The following is a 23526-nucleotide window of genomic DNA, read 5'->3' as shown; positions in this document are numbered from 1 at the left end:
TATGCCCACGAAATAAAAACTGGTTTGGGCATATGCCCTCTACTTTGAGATAGGAGTGCTTTCAATAACAGTTATTATGCTTCATGAATGTAATATAATATCATACTAGCTGTAATGGTGTAATCTTCAGGGCTAGTCTGGACAGAACTAATATGTATACATACGACAAGCTAGTTTTTGCCTATTAACACAATTCCCCTAGAAGAAGAAGAAATCAGGTCGAATGTCAGTGAAACATTTGACAAAGAGATTATTTACTTCCTTCCATTTTATTTTACGCTTCCCTCAAATAACAGCGCACCACTTACAAAAAATCCACTAGTCTCCGGGGCTCTCATTGAATTTCATACTTTCAAGTTGGGTCACGGAGTCCCGCCCAGAGAGATTCTTGATTGGTCAGTTGCCTGGTAGGGTATGCAAATAAACACCTGGATCAGTACCGTGATTGGTCACGGCTGGTGCGGCTATGTAAATGAGCACCTGGTGGTGTTTGCTGGCCTCACGGGTAGCTGGGGTTTAGAGCCGGGCTCTGATTGAAAAATAAAAAGGCGTCCCAACGCGTTTAACTTTTATACGTCTTTTTTTCTCCTTTTCTAAAATATCGTTTTGAAGTACGAGTCCTTTCACTTACTGTGCCACATATAGGACATAACTTTTTGTTCCCCCTGGGTTGTTTTCTCAGTTAATTTTTTTGTTTATATTTTTATTTTCTTCTCTGACGTTGACAGCGGTCGAGCGATATTCTGGACTGTACAGTAAACGCGGGCTATCTCCGGATTTGCACAAAAGCGTAGCAGCGCAGTTAATATCTTTGCAAGGGAATCGAAGGGGAGCAAGAAGGATCTGTGAGGGACCTCGTCTTTTAGGTAAGCGGCGTACAGTCGTCTGTGTGCATATATAACATTTGTCCAGCAACCTTTTGTATCTGCCAGTTGTTTCTAAATGGGTTTCAGACGTGTATTGCAACGCTGCAAAAAGATATATATTTTCCAAATCTATAGATTTGTTAGCGTGTTGGGGTCTCTAACTCATTGTGAATTGGCGTCTGCGTGTCTGGATCTGTATAAGGGAAAGTTGCTTGGCACCAGGGAAAGACGCGCTGCGCGGTGTAACGTTGCGCCTGTTTATTTGTCTGTCTAACACGGATCCCTTACCTACCGCGTCCCAAACACTGACTTTATAAAGTTATATCGTAATCATTGGATTTTATGTTATATACGGCCCCGGCCGGTTTTGAAGAGTCTGTGATCTGCAGTAGACGTTTTATTTGACATTTTAAATTACCGTTATCGTAATGCTAAGTTTACGTTTCTCGACTGTAATAACAAGTGATGCAAGTGGTTTTGCTGTAGTTTAGTGTTGGACCTTTATTAGTAATTACAGCGTTCAAGTTGTGGCCTGCCAAGCTGGATGCCGCTTATTTATCGCGGGGTTGAAAACACAGGGCAGAAGCCTAACTGTACAAAGGGTCTACCTCGGAGGAAGGTAATGATACGTTTTTTGGAGTTAAAATGTATGCTGAGGTGTGACTAATAAAGGCGTTTTTTCAAGATGAGGTTTGTCGTTTGTAAAAGTTCAAACTTGAAAAGGACCCTTCATTTTTTTACGTTTTTTGAGCATTATTATTCACAGTGAAAACAAAGCCATGTAGTTATGTTGTGTAAAAATGCACACAACTCAAGACTGATAGGCAAGATGTCGTTTAATATATTCAAAGTTGTGCCAAACATCTAATCTACCCAGGGTGTATCAACATGGGCAGGGCCGTGGCAAGATTCTTAACATAAGAATGTTCCCCCATTTATTGGGTGAAAATAGTGTTGAAAGTCTTATACTTTTAAAATGTTATATTTTTTTTAGGTTTTTAAAAATATTTTATGGGCTGATACACTGGACCTGCTGTTTGGGTTGTTGTGAAAGGTTTCACACTCATGAGACGTCTGGCCAGTGTCAAGGCGGCAAAATGAGGTCTCAGGTGAAGTTACAGCAAAGTATTTTCTACAGACAATGAAGTGTGAGTTGCAAAAAAAAAAAAAACATTATGCAACTACCATGTTCAGCATTGTGCATTGATTTTAATAGTGGTTGTTTTTTACTATTAAATTTTAATAGAGCTGAATGAGGTGCAGTGATAAACACATTCCCATGACATCGAGTAGGCCTACCTGTGAACGGAGGGCACTGCAAGTCTCTTTGTTGTTACTTTTCAGTTACTTAGTAGTAGCAACATTAGTTGTACAAGCACAGCAGAATATTTCAATTGAGTTTCTGTGTAATAGAGGCAAGGGTTTCTCTGTAAATATTTCTCTCTTCCTGAGCAGTGATGGACAAGAAACACAGCAATTCACCTTTAATACAAGAGTCACTTCTTTGGATTTTGTTTTTACGGTCACCATGGTTTCTGTTGCAGCCAATATCTGCCAAAAGTGATATTACGCTCGTTTTATTCATCACCAGCTGATTTCCTGCATATCTGAAGGACATTGTATTGCGTGCACCTCAAAGAGCGAACAAACTGCTTTGTGTTATGCTGAGAGACGTATTTCTGTTGGAATCTGTATTGGAGCTGAATTCCCGAACCCGGCAAACGTTCAGCAGTTTTATCAGCCAGTGATTGTCATGATTGCGGGCGGCTCGGGTACGGAAAAGTGGCATCAGGTACAAAAAGGGTGAGACGACCCACTGGCAGCTCCGAGACAGATGGGGTTTTAATCAAAACAGAAAACACTACAAACACAAAACCAAAAGGACCACGCGGGGTCAAAAAACTAAAGGGGATAAATAAAGACTACATATTACAAAACAAAAACTAGGAAGGAAAACAGAATGCAGATCTAACCAAAACTAACCAAGACAAGCAACAATACACTCATAGACACACCAACTACTACAGAACAATGAACCACTAAGGAATGAAACAGAAGCAGGAACTAAAATACTAAAGGGGTAACGAGACTAACACAGGACAGGTGAGACTAATTAACAAAGACCAGGGAAACAGGGCACAGGTATAACTAATAACTCAAAGGAACTAATAACAGGGAAACTAAGAACTAACCAAGGAAACATAAACCAACACTAGGGAATTAAACAGGTAAAGACAAGCAGGGGCACAAGGAACAAAACCAAATACAAAAACCACCAGATACAATAACTAGAAACACTAAGGAGCAACATACAAAAACAGGAGGCAGGATTCGAACATAGGACAGAAGGGTACATAGACAACCACATGCTCAACACATTGAGCCACATGACCAGACAGGTAACAGGGGAGAACAAAGACTAACATAAAGAACGGGATGACCAGCAACGCCTGCTGGTCAAACGGGGAAGGGACACGGTAGGACCACAGCAGGGGCTGACCCTGACAGTGATACTCTCGCCTCACCGTGAATGTTATTACACACAAAGGATTCTGTAGGTCTTTGTTTGACATAACCATACTTCAATAAACAGAAAGTGAGGGACACTGGCCCAAAAGCAGGTTTACCTCTGTTTGTGCTGATGTTTAGCAAACATAACCCAGGGCCCAGCCCCAGCTCCCCCTTCCCTCTATTCCCCACTTTGGTTTCTTTACGCCCAGCTCATCTTTGAAGCCATAATTGATCGTTTAAGCAATTTGTCTTTCCTCACGTTATCTTCATTCATCCCTCTGCCACTCCCACTTTCTGTCCCTTGATCCCGTTTTTCCCGCTTTGAAGCCGCCACCGGTCTTTCAGCTGTCTTTCCCCCCCCCCAGCTGTCTACATCGCCCACCCACCCAACCCCCAGGGCAGCTCACCTCACAAATTAAATGGCAGAAATGTAGCATTTGTGCGAGATTGTTCGGGGAAGCTGTTCTTATGGGTTTCGGTTTTTACGAGTGGTAGTTTGAGAAGCTGAAGGCTGACAAAAAAGCTGCCAGGTATGATTCTCAGAGGCCTGATAGTACTATATTGCTGTGAAAGGCACATGCTGTGCCATTACCTTTGGATACATACACTGTAAGCTTATGTAAGCTTACGTAGCTCTTGGGTCTGCCAAACTATATACCGGCAGATTGAAATGCTCTATTTATTTTCCATAAGCGCTTGATGGGTACTATGGAGCCAGTGGCAAGAGAATTGATATCAGAAGGTCCGGTCATACAAGTGACAGCCAGGTAAAGCTAAACACGGTTGAGCCAGCTGTCAAGGGGGCCAGTGTGCGATTTGGTGGATCAGGACAGATCAGAAGGTCATCGGTTCAGATTCCACCATTGGAAGAGTAATTTTGACACATTACCCATGACCAAGATTCTTAACCTCTAATTGCTCCAAGGATGGTAATGAATGCATGTTACTTCTATGCAAATACTTAACAAAGCATACGTATTATGTAATAAAAACCTGTTATTTTGACGTTATGGGGACCATTTTTCACTTCCCCCATAATGATCTGTGAATGCAATCAAAAAACTAAAAATGGCAAAAGTCTCATTTTGTTTGGTTACTTAAGATTAAGGTTAGGGCTGGTAAGGGGTTAAGGGTATAATATAATATAAAATATATATATTTTTTCTGCCTTGAACATAATTGGTGGTATTGTCTGTGGCTTGTGTTGGATTCCATCCCTTCCAGGGCTGAATTGCTGGCGGGGGCCATTCTGACATCCCCCAGTGATTTTTTTTTTTTGCTTTCAGGTCACGCTTCACGACTCCTTGTGTATTTCTTCGATCTCTCTGTCCACAGCAGCCCCTGTGGCATCCTGCAAATAATTATCCCAGTTTACTGCCATGGCAAAGGCGTCCAAGAACTTTCCAAAGGTTAAATCACACATCAAAGACCTTTTTTTACCTTCTCCCCCACAAAATAAGAAGTGACATCATCTTTCCTTTTCAGGTCAGAAGAGTGTGTAGGAATAACTGTCTGTGTAATTAATACATTAAAGGAAGTGTCTTTTTTTTCTCTCAGAAGCTGGGGGTGGGAGGAGTGAGCGCGGGTGTCCGGGCCGGAATCTGTTTTATGAAGTGAGAGTGCTCGGGCCCCCGGGGCAGGCAGGTGTCGGCCCAGTTTTCTTCTCGTTTCTTTTTTCACTCTGCCGATGGAGAGGCCGTCACCACTTTCTCGGTGCTACTTGAAATGCTGAGCTTAGCTTGACATATTCCTGCTTAACCTGCCCTGACTGGGAGACCCCACCCCCTCCATAAGTCAGTGTGTGAACAGCCTTGCCTTACTTTTCACATAACCCCCTCCCCCTCGCCGAGTACTAAATATGGGATCTGTTCTCCCTTTCCCTGCCATCTCCTTGCTAACGGCTGTCAAAATTGCACTGAGCTGCCACATTTCTTTACCCCCCCTCCCCCCCCGATATGACTTCAGGTGAGCCCTTACTTCATGAGCCCCCCCCCCCAATCACTTAAACACCTGTATCTATTAGTGTGGTTCACTGGGGTCGACTGGCTCCAATCCCACAGTTGCACAGGGGCGATTGAGCCTTTCTGTGCCCTCAGAGAATGTTGATGTTAATGGCACCCATCCTGGTGCTTTGTTCCAGAGGCAGTGGCAGGGTGTGTCCTGGGCACGCACAGGTCTGGCCTGCGGCCACAGAGGAAATGCATGGCACCACACCAAGGTGTGCCAAGGTGGAGTCGTTGCTCCCTACTGTTCCCTGCTTCCCCCCCCCCATGACTCGTAAATTTGCTGCTCATAGCAACCCTTGCAGGCAAGGAGAAACTTTAACTAGTAAACTCATGACAGAAGGCCAACGGCAGGAACACAGAGCAGTCAGTTGTGGTCTAAGTTTTGTTCTGCATGATAAATTACCGGGATAAGTGCTCCGAACCGAAAGCTCCAAGTTCCCAGGTCACAACTGGAGGCCCGGTGTGTATCGCCTCTCAATCAGCCAGTAACCACTGTTTTATTATTGGCTGATTGAGAGGTCATCCCAAAAACGCGCACCCACACTGGCCCTCCGTGGAACAGGTTCCCCACCTCTGCTTTAAGTGGTTAGTCGACTAGGAGGATCTCCCCCATCATCTAGACGGCATGAGGAATGTTCATTGCTGGTGTCTTTGTGTGGAAAGCACACAATGCCTCAGACACGCATGGCTGGGGGGCGGGCTCAGCCATTGCTGTGGCACAGACAGATTGCAGTGGATTTCTTTATGGTGTTTTGTTTATGGTTTAGTTATTTTCTGTTGAGGCTTTTTGTTTGTTCACATCTCACTAAGTGTTTAATTTGTATGCATCTCGTGTCTGTATACCATCCCCCCACCCCCCCGGAGCCCCTTTAAGCTGTCTCAGTAGAAAATGGCATTTCCACTTTCCAGATGTGTGCCTTCGCTCCTTGGAGTCCTGCTTGCTGCACTTCTAATCCGTCACGGCAGCATGGTGCCGTGACTCAGATCCGCTGTACGCTCGCACACCACTGAGTTTTCCCGCAATTGTACTCCACACCGCTGGTCACTAGGGGTGGGGCGGCTCTTCGGCAGGCGCAGAAAAACATCACGCGGGAGTAAAAAGCTGGACCCAAGACAAAACCCCAGATGCCAGGCTGGGGCCTGATTTCGGCTGCTTACCGATAAGCAAAGTTGTGGGATCCCCACCAAGTGTGAAATACCTGCCGTCCAGTAGACAAGATGGGCAGGTTTTGGCAGACGCTCATGATGGGGATGCGTGCAGAGAGCATTCACACTCAGCCGCTTCCCATCTGCCTCCGGCCATCATTATTTATGCCTCTCCCCTCCCCAAATATTTGTGCATTGTGGGTCTGTGGCAGTGCTGTGTGGGGAAGGACCTTGAACGCCTGGCCCAATGAGGTGCACGTTCGAGTGCAATGGTCGCTGGGATTTTCCGGAATGGCCGGCGCTGGGTGACTCAGTGCCGGCGGAAGTCCGCCAGAAGCAGCCGTAACTCGCTGAGAGCTTTGGATGCGAAGATGCTGTTTTTCCATGGTTAGATTTACTCCCGCTTACTCACGCTGTTTTTCTCACCCACGAATTCAGAGCTAGCAGCCCCCCGGCCTCCCACCTAACAGCTTGCAGTAAAAATGCTTCGGTTGTTGTGACAGAGTTGGATCTGTGCAGATTAAGTGGGGTTATGGACGTTTTTTTGATTGTGGGTGCTGCAGCTGTTGTGTCAATACGGCCGTGGGCTGGCAGAGAGTCTCTGTTTAAATGGCTGGCCGTACGGGGTGCTGCGCTTGGATGCAGGGTGCCCCTCTGACTCAGCCTGCCTTCATCACTGTGGACTGAGTTCATTCACTCTGAAGCGTGATCTGTTTTCTGAAAGCCTGCCAGAGCTCTCCCACACTGGTGGCCTGTGTGTCGGAGTCCATCCTGCCCTGGACAGCTGCCCCGGCAGGCGGACGGCGAGGACTCGCGGATGAGTCCTATTCATGCACACAGTCGCGTTTCTGCGTTAGCGGGACCTGGGGTTAGTGCCTCAGCTATATTAGACACTGAAAGCCAAACATGGACAAAGCTTTTACTTTAATTAACAAACTGGTGACGTTGAAAAATAAAGTTGTGTGGATACCTGTGGAAGCAACAAATGAGTTTCATGCATTGCCTTTTTTTAAAATCGGTTAAATTAATGGCACCCACCTCACTCCACATGCACACACACAAAAACACATGCCTATAAACCACAACGTATGTATTCAGATCTCTGCAGGGACTCTTCATTCAGGTTTGTATTATAGGGACCTGAAAAATGTCCCCACAAAAATGTCCCCACAAGCTAAAGGTTTTTTTTATGATATTGTGGGGTCATTTGGTCCTTATGATGTGGTAAATGCAAAACCTTGCCCCCCCCCCCTCCACACACACACACACACATAGAGCTGCCTTCCCATCCCTTTCTCCATGGCTGATGCAGCCCCAGTCAGCACACAGGCATCCTATTCCCCTGTGTTTTCATGTGTGTCAGCTGTCTGCCCCCCCCCCCCCCCCCCCCCCAGATGGAGAGCTGCAAAACAGGCCCCTTTGTGCCTCTCCTCAGTGCAGCGCTAACAGCCTGTTGCGAGAGTGCCTTTGGGGAGCTCGGCGTTCGGCGCCTCCCTTTCTTTTGCTGTCGTCTTCCTGCCTTGGAAGCAGTCCTCCGGCACTCCTGCCTTCCCCAGAGCTAAGAACATGGCCCTGTCTTGACATGACCGTAGATGTTGATCCATCCTTCACTGCCTCTTCTCACGCCTCTCACCCTTCCAGCCGTGGGAAAACCGCGCGGTCACCCTGTTGATGAATTAACAGTGCATCAGTCTGGTTTATGAGTGAGGATTTCACGAGTCTTAAAGACCGTTTGTAAATTCATTTTTGATGTTTCTCTTTCTGGCAGGTATGTCTGTAGCAGTCAGCGTAGGTCCAGACAGGTAACTAGGTGTGTTGTAATCGTCATGGTGACGATGAAGCGGTCTCTACTCACCACTGTCGTCGCCGTCCTTGTGGCTGCGTCGACTGCACAGGACAACGAGTGGCACTTTAACTCAGGTGAGTGGCTGGGGCAGCTTTGGGCATCTCTGTGCTCATAGGCTCCTCCCCCAGGCGTGTGTCATTGGGCAGTTGTCTTGTTACTTTGTACGTTCTGCTCACGTGTCTAGGATACCAGCTGCTGACCACATACTTCAGACAATGTCCAGATAGAACGAAATCAAACACGCTGGCGAGAACAGTCTGTCACATACTTAAAATGACACCGCCTTGTTTGTTCTGTCTCATGCCACAACACTATAACACGCAGAATGTTCTCGATGCAGCGGACCCACATACAGTATGCTTATTTGCAATCTCTACCCATGAATTGGAAGTTGTCTGCACTTTTAAAATCTCGAGGTGACCAGTCATAAATGTGGATAACATTGCCCAAGTCCATTGAGTCTTCCTACTAAGGCACGCATGATTGTAAAGCCTTTTGTATTTTTTTCTGTAACTTTTCAGGGCACTAGTGACACAAGAACACACATGTATTGTGTAGAAAATGTGGACAGTGGGTGGCATCAGAACAAACGATAAAGTTTGCCTTGCGGGCCATAGACAGGTGATCACCACTCATACAACGCTGATTTCGTTTGAAGTATGTGGTCAGCTTTCGGGTGCCCTCACATCCCAGCCCTGATGCTTCCTGTCTCAGGAGACCACGTGCTAGTGGCTTGTCAGGTTGGCTTGCATCACTTTGCACTGGTGCCAGGAGTCACATGGAGGAAATAGATACAATGGGACAGGATGTTGCCCAAAAAGGTGGTTAAAGGATTGCACCCGGGGTGGCTGCAGTGAGGGGCGTCCCCAGTGACACCCAATGGTGTCACCGTGCTGTGCTGATGAAACCCACACGGGGGTCATGCTGTCCTGGCGGGGGGAGCGAGGCCGGCAGCCTGAGAAACCGAGAGGCGTTTCTGGCAGCAGGGTGATGTAATGAAACTGGCACCTGTCTGTAAAAGAGGGAAGAGTGTTGGGGGGGGGGGGGGTTAGTGTTTGTGTTCCAGCCACAAATTCCCAGCTAATGACTCAGACAGCAAATAAGAGGACTACCCCCCTCCCCCCACACTATGAGATCAGTCCGGTTAATGTCACATTAAATAATGTTTGCTGATATCTGACCTCATGTCTGATATTCGAGCTCTGTCTCCATCCCCGTCCTGTGCTCTCTGGGTCACCGCGGGGCAGGCTTACCATGCTCCATGGCAACAGGGGCTTTGTGGGGCACGGGATCTGTCCAAGAGGGCGGCGAGGCAAACCGCCCCCCCAGGCCAGTGAAAACGGAGACAAGTGCAACAGAAAAGATTTCCCATTAGGGTCTGCTGGGCCTCAGTAATTAAGGAATGTCAGCGTGGCAGCAAGAGCGAGTTTTTATGTGATGGCGTGAGGAGAAGTTAAGCTTGTACCGGAACCCGAGGTTAATGCATGTGATTCACCACGTCTCAGGGCTCTGCTGAAGGTCAGGCTTGTAGTGTAATCTGTCTGGCTATTGGACAGCGGGCTTCCTAGTGACTGAGGTGCCCCCGCAGTTTGGTGAGCCTGGCATGGTGACACCATGGTGGCGCTGAAATAAGACAAGCGCTTTAGGAGCATTACGGCAAAAACTGAGAGACTCAGGAGAAGCTTCTATCCCCACGCCGTAAGACTTCTCAATCAGGACATGCCACCACTATATCCTTAATATACATCCCTAATATACACAACTCATGTCATCTCTTCCTAATCAACCTGCTGTACCTGCTGTTTTCAATAATCTGTGAACTACATTTCCATCCACCCTTGCTGCTTACGTACATTTATATTTGTACTTATGTCATCTGTGAAAAGGCACACTGTTCTAGCATCACATGCACACGTACAGTTTAACCTTTATTATTTTCTATATTAGAACAACTTCTGTAGTTCTGTATATTATCCTGTATTGCACTGCATATTATTTTGTACTTCTCCATTTTATGTATATATTTTAGTTAGTTATTGTAACTTTGGTTATTGTAACTGTTTTGCCTCACTCACATCCTGTTTTTGTCTTGCACAGTCTAAGGGTTGTTCAGGGTACATGTTGTACTTGTATAACCATGTATGTGACGAATAAAGTATCTTGTATCAAGGTGACCCACCCTGTGCGCCATCCCACTCTGCAGCTCAGTGCCGCTACGCCCTTGGCATGGAGGACGGCACCATCCCCGACTCCGACATCACTGCCTCGAGTGCCTGGTCGGACTCAACAGAGGCCAAGCATGGAAGGTACGCTCCACACCCCTCTGCCTGGCCGTCCATCTCGCTCAGCTTCCATAAATCTCGCATCACATGAGGGGGGCACTGTAGAACACAGTAAGGCTGGCAGTGATGACATACGAGATTAATATCTCTGTCCTCAGAACAGATGATACTATCTGCAGCCTGGGAGGTTTAAATTGTTAGCGGCAGGCTGTGCATTCATTATCAACATGGCGGCAGTCCCTGTCTCGCCAAAGCATTCAGATGAAAGACATTTATAAAAGCCAGAAGGTAGAGAGGGATGTAAACACGACTGCTGACCTCCGTCTCCTTCCTGGCTGCCGCCTCCGTCAGGCTGAGCACAGGGGAGGGTGACGGGGCCTGGTGCCCGGCCGGCTCCGTCTATCCCAGCGGCTCCGAGTACCTGCAGGTGGACCTGCGCACGCTGCACTTCCTGTCGCTGGTGGGCACGCAGGGCCGGCACGCCGAGGGCCACGGCCGCGAGTTTGCCCGCAGCTATCGGCTGCGCTACTCCCGCGACGGGCACCAGTGGATCACCTGGAAGGACCGCTGGGGGCAGGAGGTACCAGCTGCCGCAGTGCTGCCCCCTGCCACTGGGGCACCGTTCTGTTGTGAGATTCTTCCTCAAAACTCTTTCAAATGTTTTAGTTGCCATTCGCACAAGTATGAGCACCAATACATTGGAATGCTTTTTGTCACATATCCCATCATGCTCTCCTTTGAGACGTGTGAGTACAGACACATGCAATGGGGAGTGAAGCTAGGGGTCTGAGCTCAGGCTCCCCTTGGTGCTTTAAGGGCCTTGCTGAAAATCACCATGAGCATGTGACTATTCTGCCAAGGATGGGTTTAGAACCAGCGACCTTCTGATCAGAGGTGCAGGGGGCTAACCCACTGAGTCATACAGCCCCCCTCTTTTTTCCTCCTTAAGCTGTGGTCTCCCGTCGTCACATCTTTGCCTCTGGTGTCCTTGAATCGGCAGAGTGACATGTGGCCACACTTGTCACCTGCCATGCCGTAATGCTGCCGGAAGGACCGGAGACGCTGTCGTCTGAGACACTCTCATGCATGCTGGCTGCAGGGATTTGAAATCAATATCTCAGCCAGCCGTAACCGAGAGGACGCGATGGGGGGGTGGAGCATGGGGTGTGAGAAGGCATGATGGGGGAGGGGGGCCAGAGTCTGAACAGTGCTGATTTTGTTAACGAAAAATATTTCTCAATGGAGATATATAATTTGCAAAAACAAGATGGAAGAGGAGGCACAGGGCCTGAGAGGGAGTGGGGTGGGGGGGGTGGGGGACACACGAGGCCTGTGAGGGAGTGGGGATGGGGGGGGACATGGGGCCTGAGGGGGGAGGACACGGGCCTGAACAATGCAATGCAATGGACGGCTTCCTCGTCTGAGGCTTAATCACAGTTAGTTTTTCTTTCTGTATGTCTTAGCCCCTCTGTGTCTCTCCTCTTCATCCTGGCAGTAAACTGTACCGGCCCCCAGTGACGCCGGGGCTCAGACCCGCATGAGGTGGCTTTGAGTCCGTCAGTTGAGGCCCCATCTGGGAGCAGCTGGGGTCCGCAGAGCTTTTTAATTAGCGCTACTTCACTAGGGGACTCTCGGCGACCATGGGGAAGCACACTAGAGATGATAGTGTTTTCCAGGAGTCACTTCACCACCATGCATGGAGCCCCCCCCCAATTATCATGTCACAGACTGTTAGGGAGCATGTGGTCTAGCAGGCAACAGGGAACAGGGACCGGTTTTGGGTGTCAGGCTCATGCAGGGGGCCCTGGGGGTGTGTTCTGGGCTGGCAGAGGAAGCAGGACTTCATCAGGCTAGTAGTGAAGCCCAGGTGAAATGAATGGAATGAAGTCAGCATTCACCTGACTTTGACCCCCCCTCCCCTGGGGTGCCTGTGTCCCCCATGTGTTTTCTAATGAATGTGCTTCTGTTTTTTAAACAGTATTTCATAGGTGACCTATACTCTATTTATCATGCACTTATCTGATTGGTCAGAAACCAGTTTAACACCACCCTGCGGAGTAAATAAGTCAATAAAACCAAGGACACCATTTTTTTCATTGCAGTTTTTCTATTTCACAACACATTAAAAAAATGCATAATATTTTCCCTCCAGCTCCCCCATTTTACCACATTGGGGTTAAGCGCCTAGTTTGTTCTGGAAAGCAGTTTCATTTTACAACCATAACCAGACCTATTGTGCTCTCTGCAAGCAATAAAAAGCATATTTTGCGTGGTGCTGTGACTGTAATCACCCTCTTACCTTCACGGTGTGCTGCCAGATGCGGTATGAGTAAACCCTGTGCCTTCTCGGCCAGGTGGTGTCAGGGAACGAGAATACGTATGACGTGGTGCTAAAGGACTTGGGCCCGCCCATTGTGGCTCGGATGGTGCGCTTCTACCCCTTGGCCGACCGCGTGATGAGCGTCTGTCTGCGGGTCGAGCTCTACGGATGCCTGTGGAACGGTGAGTGAACGTGACTCTTCTGCAGGTTTCCCTTGGACATTATGACCATCTACGAATTGTGTTCTGGAGCAGTGGAAGAATGTGTGTGTAACTGTGTGTGTGTGTGTCTCTCTCTCTCTCTCAGATGGCCTGAAGGCCTACACGGCCCCGGTTGGACATGTCATGAACCTCTCCGGGTCGCTGGTCTATCTGAACGACTCCACCTACGATGGTAGCACAGAGGGAGGGTACTGATCATTATTACTGTTTATAAACACGAAGGAGAGTCATAGACACATGTACAGATCAAACTCAGGGTCTGCAGCTTAGGGTGGTGGCGTGTGAGCGGAGCGCTCAGTGCCGTCTCTTGTCAGGATGCAGTTCGGGGGCCTGGGCCAGCTGTGCGATGGCATCCTGGGGGGTGACGACTTCATCCAGAGCAAGGAGCTCCGTGTGTGGCCTGGCTATGACTACCTGGGATGGAGTCGTGATGCGCTGGGCCAGGGTAGCGTGGAGGTGGAATTCCACTTCGAGAGACCACGCGTCTTCCACAGCATGCAGGTCAGTGCATAGGAGATTGAGTGGAAACCAAGTGGGTGGGGAAAAGAGGCTTTGGAACGCCGTATGGGCAGGATTCTCACTCACGGCTCTTTCAGCTGATTGTACACGTAACTTCACCGACTGTGAGTTTGTCTTGTTTCTCCCGTAAACCTGCAGCATGATCCTTGGAACAAAGTCATGCTGTTTCAGTAACTCAATACCCAAGTGGGACTGTTTATCATCTTTGCCAGGAAAGACCTCAGGGTATCTGAGAGCACCATCAGGCCGATGGGGGTGAATGAGCACAGCGTGATGACATCATTCGAGTCACACGCATGCAGGTGCACAGCACCGATCTCGACCTGTAACTGGGGTCATGGGAGATGCGAGGTGCCGGTCATACCAGCATGTCCTGCCAATGCTGAGCTTGTGCCGTGGAAATGTACTGTGCAGAGAAAAATCCCTCTTAGGACACATGTTGTGAGTTACTGGATGGTCACAATAAGAAGGCCAGTTTGCACAAAGTTTTATGCATCATAAAGGAATTTATTTTGAATCATCATTTGAATTAACCCTTTCCCCTTCCCACAACGGAAATCAAATTCTGCATCTGAAGATGATTATCTTGTCTGCAACAAGTAGTTAGTAAGCTGTAATTAAGCGGGTTGTTTAATAAGCCGGTAATGTGCTTCTCTGCGGGTCGAGCTCTACGGATGCCTGTCCCTCCCTTGGTTTTCCTTACTCCGTGAAACTCTTTGTTTTCCCATTGTTGTTTTAAAATGCATTGTTTAAAAACCGCCTAAATGTTGCCCAATGTGCTTGTGTCGTCTTTTTTTTTTTTCCTTACCCGGGCTGTTTTGGATTGTCGGTTTAGGCTGTTGTAGTGCATCCCCACCCCCTAGAAATTAAATCCCAGCTAGAATGAAGACTATTACAGGTCTCCGGGGTGTTTGTGGCTAGCCGCTCCTGTTCTACATAGTCTGACAGGAAGTATTTGCTGAATAGATGCAGGAGTCTCATCTGAAGTGTATGTGTGTGTGTGAATTTTAAGCCATTAGTCTTATTTTAATAAAACTCATTTTCTTTTATCTGAGGTCATTTATACCAGCTGAGCATTAGGTTTCTCCCTGTTTCAGCTTGTCAGCCACACCTTGTAAGTGTCTCTCTCTGTTCTCCCTCAGGTGCACAGTAACAACCGACACACCCAGGGGGTGAGAGTCTTCAACAAGGTGGAATGCTATTTCAAGCCTGGGGTGCTGCGTCCGTGGCTGGTCCCGCCCCTGTCCTTCCCTGTGCCCCTGTCGGATCTGAAGGACCCCTCGTCTCGACCCATCACCCTGCCCCTGGGAGGTCGCCCGGCCCAGTTCCTGCGCTGCCAGTTCTCGTTCTCGGACCGCTGGCTCCTCATCAGCGAGATCTCATTCTACTCTGGTGCGTGGAGCCACCCGGGGTGACGGGGGAGGGGGCATGTGGGAGGAGGCACGAGTGGAGGCGCATGGTGACGTGATGCCACTGCAATACGCTTACAGACTATTAGCATGGCACTGGAGCTCAGCAGCACTGGGGCACCCACGCAGTTAAGGTGGCTTCAGCCAATAAGCTTGCGGGGGGGTTCACACTGTCTGCAGACAGCTTCTGTTACAGTCATATGTGTTACCCAAGGTATGCTAGATCTGAATTCATAAGCAGCACAATGTGCAGGATTGGAGCTGGCCTCTAATTAGATTAATTAGAGGTTTTCTGTTGTAGCAGAGGATTGTGGGAGTTTGATGTACTGCTGTACCCCCTGTATACGCCTGACGGGTACAGTCTGTAATTGAGTTATAGGGATCTATGTATTTGTTTGACCTTAGTCATGGTTTTTACTTTTCCTTAGAACCCTATGAGGTGCCAACGACTGTGGACCCTGGTCCCTCTTGGCCACCCACCACTGCCCCCAGCCCTGCAAGCACCGGACTCCGCACTGGTGAGTCCTGCACGGTGTCTTGGGGGCAGAAAGGCAGTCTGCATGTGTGTGTGTCTAGGGGGGCATCCCACACACGTTCCATGGCATACCCTCTCCCCCTTTCTCTTCACGTTTACCCCATTGCCCCCCACTTTTTCCTCTAGACCCCCCCACCACGCACGCTGTGAACAGCACCACAGACAACAGCACGCTGTCAGGTGAGAGACAGGGAGAGCGGGTTGGTGCTTCCGCTCTTGTGACCTCATGTCCGGCATGATTGACCAAGTGGAGTCATAATCCTGCAGGAGCATTCGACGGCATGCCTGCATGTGGCCGCCGTGCCGCTCTCATTGTTGTACTGACTTCGCCCCTTAAATGTTGTTCTGTGTGAAGTGTGCACTTCCTGTTTGAGGTATCAGACACCACACGACATCCATTGCTGGAAAATGCTATTATCAGTCCTCCCATTTGACCGCAGGGTCACTTCTTTAGCGACTCATTGACCGTGGACATGATGCTGGTGTGACATCGTCGACCGGTGGTGACTCTCAGAAGCAGTGTCACCAGAAAAAACCCTGACTGACTCACTCACTTGTTTGTTTGTTTTTTAACAGAGATGGGAAAATCCCCAAGACCCGGCATGCCCGTTGCCAAGGACGACAGCAGCGACACTTCCATCCTGATTGGCTGCCTGGTGGGAATCATCTTACTGTTACTGGCTGTAATCGTTGTCATTCTTTGGAGGCAGTACTGGAAGAAAATACTGGGCAAGGTAGGTGAGGGAAGTGGGAGTCTCTAACCTAAGGTGTGTGAGAACTGTTTCTGATGACTGTTTAGCTTCTGTTCCAGTCATAATGTTTACATTAGGGAACTTAAATGTGCCTATGCTGTACTGTGATGAGTAAACCATAGCATACTGAGTATTGTAGTGAATATGCTGCACTGTAATGATTACACCTTAATTGGAATACTATACTGTAGTTGGTATACTGCATTGAGTACTGTACTGAGTATATTATACTGTAATGCACGTGTCTTCTTCAGTATAATATACTGTAGTTGATGTACTGTACTGTGTAACATTGAGTGTACCTGTGGGCTTACTAATGTAAGAGGGAGTAGTGGAGTAGGAGTACTGAATCATGCATTGTAATGGTGTCTTGCACTGCAGTAGGTATACTTCAGTGGGCTGGCTTTGGTGTGGTGATTATAGAGTAGTGAGTGTTTTTTTTTATTGTGAGAATGATGGACAGAAATGAGTTTAGTGTACCAAGTCATTAGTGTACTGAAGCATTTATACTGCACTGAAGTCAATATAATAATGTGAACATGCTATACTAAAGTGAAAATACTGTACTGAAGTGAGCATGCTATACTGAAATGAGCATACTGAATTGAGCATACTGTACTGAAGTGAGCATACTATATTGAGTGAGTGTACGAGCTTGTGTTATAGCAGACATGCCATCCCTTTCAGGCCCAGGGTAGCCTCTCTGGTGACGAGCTGCGCGTGCACCTCTCAGTCCCCGCAGACAATGTGGTCATCAACAACACGCACAGCTACTCCAGTCGCTACCAGCGCATACACACCTTCCCCGATGACCGGGACCGCGACGGTGACGCCGAGTACCAGGAGCCCAGTGCACTGCTCCGGTCCAGGGGGGACCGCGACAGCACAGGTAAGGGTACGGAAAATGCCGAGTCTGTGAGCCAGCATCTGCATGGTCTGTCTGTTGCTACCAGCGTCAGTTAGATGGAGTGTGTCCTCTTAATGCTGTGTTAACATAGCGTAACAGTCCTGTGGTGGGATGCTAACTGCTGTATGTTAGCATAGCACAGGGGTCTCCAACTGCGGTCCTGGAGAGCTACTATCCAGTAGGTTCTGATGAGCCACACCTGTTCTCAGGTAAATACCAGGGCCAGGTGTGGCTCATCAGAACTCAAGTAGGATAGAAAACCTACTGGATAGTAGCTCTCCAGCACTGGAGTTGGAGACCCCTGGCATAGCGTAACAGTATCGTAGTGCGATGCTAACTGCCGTGTATTCGCCCTGCACTGTGTGCTGTGACCACCCCCCCGACCTCCCTAGCCCTGCTGTTAAACAACCCAGCCTATCACGTCCTACTGTCTGACCAGAGGCATGCCAAGAGCTGGCCGCACGGATGCACGAGTGTGCCGGAAAAGATGCACAATGTAAAGCAGGGTAAGAGGCATGGACCCCCCCCCCACCCCCATTAATATGTGTGTGATGGCACCACTCTTCTTGCAGTATTAGTAGCCTGCTGTGTCAGAGTATGTGTGTCAGTGACTGATTTTCACTCTCCCCCAGGCTGTGGGTTTGACCGGGATGAGAAGGCTGTGCCCACGCAGGAGGATCCACCCCCTTACCCTGGAGCCCCGCCCCACCCTCAGTTACCCTCAGTTCCCCCACCTCTCTCACTGCCCCTGGGTGCCGCCAGCGTGCCCCACTACGCCGAGGCCGACATTGTTAGCCTCCAGGGTGTCAGTGGGAACAATACCTATGCCGTCCCTGCCCTTTCTGCCCCAACGGACTGCCACCCGCTTCCCGAGCTGCCCCGTCAGTATCTCGTGTTCAAGGAGAAGCTGGGAGAGGGGCAGTTTGGAGAGGTACATTGTTAATTACACAGGCTTCGGCTGTGTTATTCTTATTACTACTAGTACCATCATTATCGTTATTAATCGTTCTGTCCTTTTCTAGAGTTTTTCCTGGCAACAGACTTACTCCTCACGGTTCTAGTGTGTCATGTTTTAGCCCGGTGTACCTGCATGGTGCTGCCTGTGTCCTCCGCAGGTCCACCTGTGTGAGATCGAGAACCCGCAAGACCTGCCCAGCCTGGAGTTTCCCTTTAACGTAAGGAAAGGGCGACCTCTGCTGGTGGCGGTGAAGATACTGCGGCCCGACGCCTCCAAGAACGCCAGGTCTGTGTTTGTGCTGACTGTGTGAGCCAGTGAGGATCCTTGGCGCTGTTTGTGTAGCATCTCAAACCAGTGGGGATCCTTAGGGATCACTGCAGCAGCATTCCTTGCCCATAAATAATACCATCTTTGTGTGCCATTGCCAAGCCTGTGGGCTGTCACCAATACATTCCTGTTAGTGGCTCGCCATAAAAACCGGATCAGGGTGAAATCGGGCCACTTGGTTTTAATTACGGCGATTTCAGCACTCTGTCATGAAACACAGTGGCAATGTTCTGCCCAGACTTCCTTAAGGCTACTTTTAATTCCTGGATTTTAATAGTATCAGCTCCGGATTAGAATGTCAGCCAAAGACATAGTAAGGCCAGGCTGGCTGTTCTCCAGCACACAGCACAATGAGCTGCATTGAGTAAACACAGCGGCGAGCTTGGCAGGGCAGAGGGCAGGACAGAACACTTACTGCGCCACTCTCTGTTTTTGAAGCCTCTGGTTGCCACACTAGCTATTTACAGAGTTGTTGTTTACTTTTTTCGTCTCCTAGAAATGACTTTTTGAAAGAGGTTAAGATCCTGTCTCGACTGAAGGACCCGAACATCATCCGGCTGCTTGGTGTGTGCGTCAGCAGTGACCCGCTATGCATGGTGACTGAGTACATGGAGAGCGGGGATCTCAACCAGTATCTCTCCAGCAGAGTCCTGCTGGACAAGGCAGGACCCTCCCACCATGCCCCAACCATTAGGTAGCGAGCGCCCTTCTGTGGGAACTGGCCATCTTCCTGAAATGATTCCCTTCACATATCGTTCCTTCCGCCTTCCATAGCTGCCCAGCCAGTGTGAGGCAGTAGTGGGTCTGAAGTCTCTCGGGACACCCCAGGCTCCTGCAGGGCATGCATTGCATGCCACATACAGTCCTTCTGCATTTATCCACACGTCATTGGGCTGCTATACTCCATATGAACATGGGGAAAATGTGCCAACTTCAATTGCAGAGCCAGGGGGGTGGGAATCGAACCTGCACCCCTGGAGGTCAGAGTCTGTAATGTTACTGCTGAACCTTTGTTGTGTGTGTGTGTGGGTGGGTGGATGTATAGATGTGTGTATAGGTCTGAGTTTCACATGTGGATGGCAGACTGGACCATGTACTGTAGCTGCTTGATGCTGACCAGTATAATGTCTTTGTTCCTTTCTGCCAGTTACCCCGCTCTCATCTCCATGGCCAGTCAGATTGCCTCCGGCATGAAGTTCCTCTCCTCCCTGAACTTCGTGCACCGCGACCTGGCCACCAGAAACTGCCTTGTGGGCGGGGAGCGCGACCAGGTCGGGGGCGAGCGCGAGATTAAAATCGCAGACTTTGGGATGAGCAGGAACCTGTATGCTGGGGATTACTACAGGATCCAGGGGAGAGCCGTGCTCCCGATCCGCTGGATGGCCTGGGAGTGCATCCTCATGGTGAGAGGCGCCTGGATTATGGGAATTTCAGTTTCGTTGGGATACGCTTAGGAATTAGCGCATTCAATGAGAACTAATGTTTGGTCTCATGTGGTTCAAGTCAGGGGGCTGTTTCACAAGCTTAGCCAGATAAATATGTGGATTTAAGGTACTCTGGGCTAAATGTAAGTGAAGGAAGATAAAGTCTGGGATACCTTATATCTGACAAGTTATCCAGCTAAGCAAGAAATCCTTCTTTGTGAAACAGGCCCCTGGATCCTGGATGTGTGTGTGTGTGACAGAGAGAGACAGAGAGAGAGATATTACAGAAGGATATTCAGAAGAAGAGTGTGTTTCATCATGGGGGGGGTGTGTATGTGCTCATGAGTTGAGTTGCTGGTTGATGCTGACCACCCCCTCCCCCCCAGGGAAAGTTCACAACAGCCAGTGATGTGTGGGCATTCGGCGTGACCCTGTGGGAGATGCTGAATGTGTGCCAGGCACAGCCCTACCCCACCCTTACAGACGAGCAGGTCATCGACAATGCAGGCGAGTTCTTCAGGGACCAAGGCCGACAGGTAAACCCAGCACCCCAATTAAGATATTGCATCCTAATTGGTGGATACCTTTAGGTGTCTCTGCCTCCCCGGTCCTGGGCATGCTCACTGAGCCCTGCCTTGCTCTCCCCCATCTCAGGTGTACCTGAACCGGCCGGCCGTGTGCCCGCAGGGCCTCTATGAGCTGATGCTGAGCTGCTGGAACCGGGACTGCAAGCTGCGGCCCTCCTTCAACTACATCCACTCCTTCCTGACGGAGGATGCCATGAACATGGTTTAAGTGGCAGGAGGGGGTGTGACATGGGGGCCATGAGTGCAGCACATGGAGAGAGGTGGGCGGCTGAGGTCTGCCGCATGTTTTTTTTTTTTTTGGGGGGGGTGGGTCTTAAACACCGCTGGCTCGGTTACAAGCAGACCACCCCCCCTTTCTGCCTGCAGAAAAAACTAGATTTGAATGTAACCGCGATGCTGGGTGATGGGAAATGGGTGTATATCTGCGTAGTGCGAGCCGGGCTGTGAACAGAGTTCTTTTTACTTGCACCAGTGTAAATGTGTACTGTATGAGGTCTTTATCTGAATATATTGAACTGAAACGTGATTAAATCAGCAGAATGAGATGTATGTAAAATCCGATAAAAAAAAACAATAACCAGAAAAATTGAGTAGGATGACTAATAAATCAGCAGTTACCCTCGGGGCCGTTGGGGAATAGCAGGAGCTTTAATATGATTTCTCTTGTCGTGGCTTCGAGAAATTAGGTTTACATCAGACTAGCTGAGGGTTTCTCCACTGCGGTTTGCGCGTGGAGAGCATGGTGTACTCCCTTCGAACTAGTAAAACATTAGCTACCTACTGTAACGTAGTTCACTAGAGCTTTTGTTGCTGTTGTTCATTCAAAGGCTAACGGTGGAGGGTTATTCTGATCCTGTACTTTTAAAATGCAGCCACGCTGTACCTTTGGGGAATTTCAAGAACATGTCATTGCCAGTATGTTAACCTAGTGGCGTGCGGTATATCCTAGTGCCCACTGTGCCAAAGCGCCATGGCCGAGGTATTAAGCATTAATCCAAACTGCAGCATGAGATAATCCTAGATTGATGACAGCTTTGGGAACAGACTGGAGGATGAGTCGGTTCCATACGTGGAGTGGGAGCCGCACGTGATCTCCCCTTGGGAAGGTCCCCTCTGGATTGGCCCTCGTGTGGAGAAAACAGCATATGCACTTTGCATGCCCCCATTGTTTGGGAGAAGATGGGAGAGACGACCCAGATTTCGTGCTGACGTGTCCCAAGGCTGTGTATGTTGCTATTAAGTTCTCTGGTGCTCAGCACAGATGTGCCATATCTGTACAGGACACGTTAAATGTACAAGCACTACTGAAATCTCAGTACAGATCTCTTTCTAACCCTGCTACGCCCCTATGTTTGTAGGGGGGCACTCCAGGACCTAGGTGGAAGTGAGGGCAACTCACACTATGTGGCCAAAAGCATGTGGACACCAGCTTGTCCAACATCTCATTCCAAAACCTCGGGTATTGATATGACGTTGGTCACACTTTCCTGCTGTAAAATCCTGTGTTCTTCTGGGAAAGCTTCCCATTAGCAGCTTGTAACATTGCTGGTGGGATTTACTGCCATTCAGGGTGGGTAATGATGCTGAGTGATCAGGTCACTCTCTGTGAATTTGTGTGACTGATGACTTCACAGCTGAACTCTCTCTCAGATGTTTCCACTTCACAATGACCTCACTTACAGCCCACCAGGGCAGCTCTAGCAAGCCAAATTTGGTGAACTGACTTGATGCCGTCCTATGATGGTACCACGTGGAAAGTCACTGGTCCAATCCCATTCTCCACAATCAAGGATGCACATACTTTGAGGTGCATTCCTGTTAAGTCCTTGAGGACTTAAGGTTGTCCCACTGTCAAATTAAGTGCATGCGGGCTATCTCGCAGACATTTTGAACCCTTTATGCACACTGTCCATAAGGATAAGTGCCTGAGGGAATTACCCACAGCTCATAGTGCTGTGACATGAAACATGGGGTTACCAGGGGAAGCATAAATGGTGAACAAACCATTTCTTTTAGTTTTTGCTTAATGACGCTGTTTTGACAAAAAAAAGAACAATTTGATAACTACCTCTCATCCACTCAAAGGCTAGAGGCTGGTACGCATTCATATTAGGCAGTCAGTCAGTCCCTGAAGTGCCTTGGCCATGAAGAAAGTACAAATTTCATTTTAAAATGTCCCAAACCTGCAATAGTAAGGAACATGTTTTGGTGTTGTCAAGGTAACATCACAACATACTGTCCCAATCCTACTTATACTATTTCGGACCCTTGCAGCCTCTCGCACTCGGTCACTTGCCAGGTGATGTCAGTTAAGTCTGTGAGGGTTGAGGGCATAGACCCCAGGAGGACAATGGGACCGGGCTGTTAACACCTTTTATAGAACCACCCATTCTGCTGCTGTTTGTTGCAGGAGATCGCGTGCTTAATTATACACCTGTGTCAGCATTGGGTGTGGCTTAATTAGGCAATTCCACTAATTAATAGGGGTGTCCACATACTTTTGGCCATGTGGTATATCTGCCTCATTAACTGCTGGTGTGGTGAGCATACAATTAAAATCACCTTTTGGAGAGATCAGTAAAACAGCTTGTCCGTGCGTTAGTTTCATTTTTGATACACTGTACTTCCCAACTAAAACATTTTTTTTTATGACATGTATCGTCCTCAGTCTTTAAACCAGAACTAATATGTAAATATACAAAATGATTTTTTTCTTCACTAATATATGAAATGTGATATTCTGGGTCTTTTTGCCATTTTGTTTCCGTTTTCTTTCTTTGGTGTACTTTTTGTAGATGAATTAATAAAGCGATCTTTTCAGATAATATGCAGTGTTTGTCATTCTCGATTTAAAGGCCTGTTCATTTTCACGGTTGTCAGAATTTTACCCATTGCTTCACATAAATGCTC

At 48.5% G+C, this 23526-nt stretch overlaps 1 protein-coding gene across 4 annotated transcripts; it reads left to right on the top strand.

Moving 5' to 3' along the window:
- Positions 1-494: 494 nt before the first annotated feature.
- On the top strand, positions 495-23441 carry ddr1 (discoidin domain receptor tyrosine kinase 1). Of its 4 annotated transcripts, none has more exons than XM_023794130.2 (19): positions 495-866; positions 8298-8449; positions 10579-10681; positions 11009-11237; positions 13012-13159; positions 13284-13386; positions 13513-13699; positions 14860-15109; positions 15555-15644; positions 15788-15841; positions 16238-16395; positions 17101-17302; positions 17713-17826; positions 17953-18251; positions 18436-18563; positions 19102-19299; positions 19753-20008; positions 20416-20565; positions 20684-23441. In XM_023794130.2, the coding sequence occupies exons 2-19, from the start codon at positions 8356-8358 to the stop codon at positions 20822-20824; spliced, it is 2904 nt and encodes a 967-aa protein (XP_023649898.1). In that variant the 5' UTR covers positions 495-866; positions 8298-8355; the 3' UTR covers positions 20825-23441. The 4 variants fall into 4 exon arrangements, with proteins under 4 accessions (XP_023649898.1, XP_023649896.1, XP_023649900.1 ...); XM_023794128.2 differs by having other exon boundaries at positions 10546-10681; XM_023794129.2 differs by lacking the exon at positions 495-866 and adding an exon at positions 4702-4862 and having other exon boundaries at positions 10546-10681.
- The last annotated feature ends 85 nt before the right edge of the window (positions 23442-23526 follow it).

This window comes from Paramormyrops kingsleyae, chromosome 9 (assembly GCF_048594095.1).
Source record: "Paramormyrops kingsleyae isolate MSU_618 chromosome 9, PKINGS_0.4, whole genome shotgun sequence".
NCBI classification, from domain to species: Eukaryota; Metazoa; Chordata; class Actinopteri; order Osteoglossiformes; family Mormyridae; genus Paramormyrops; species Paramormyrops kingsleyae.
Note: the sequence above shows the minus strand (reverse complement) of the source record. Positions and strands in the feature narration are given on the sequence as shown.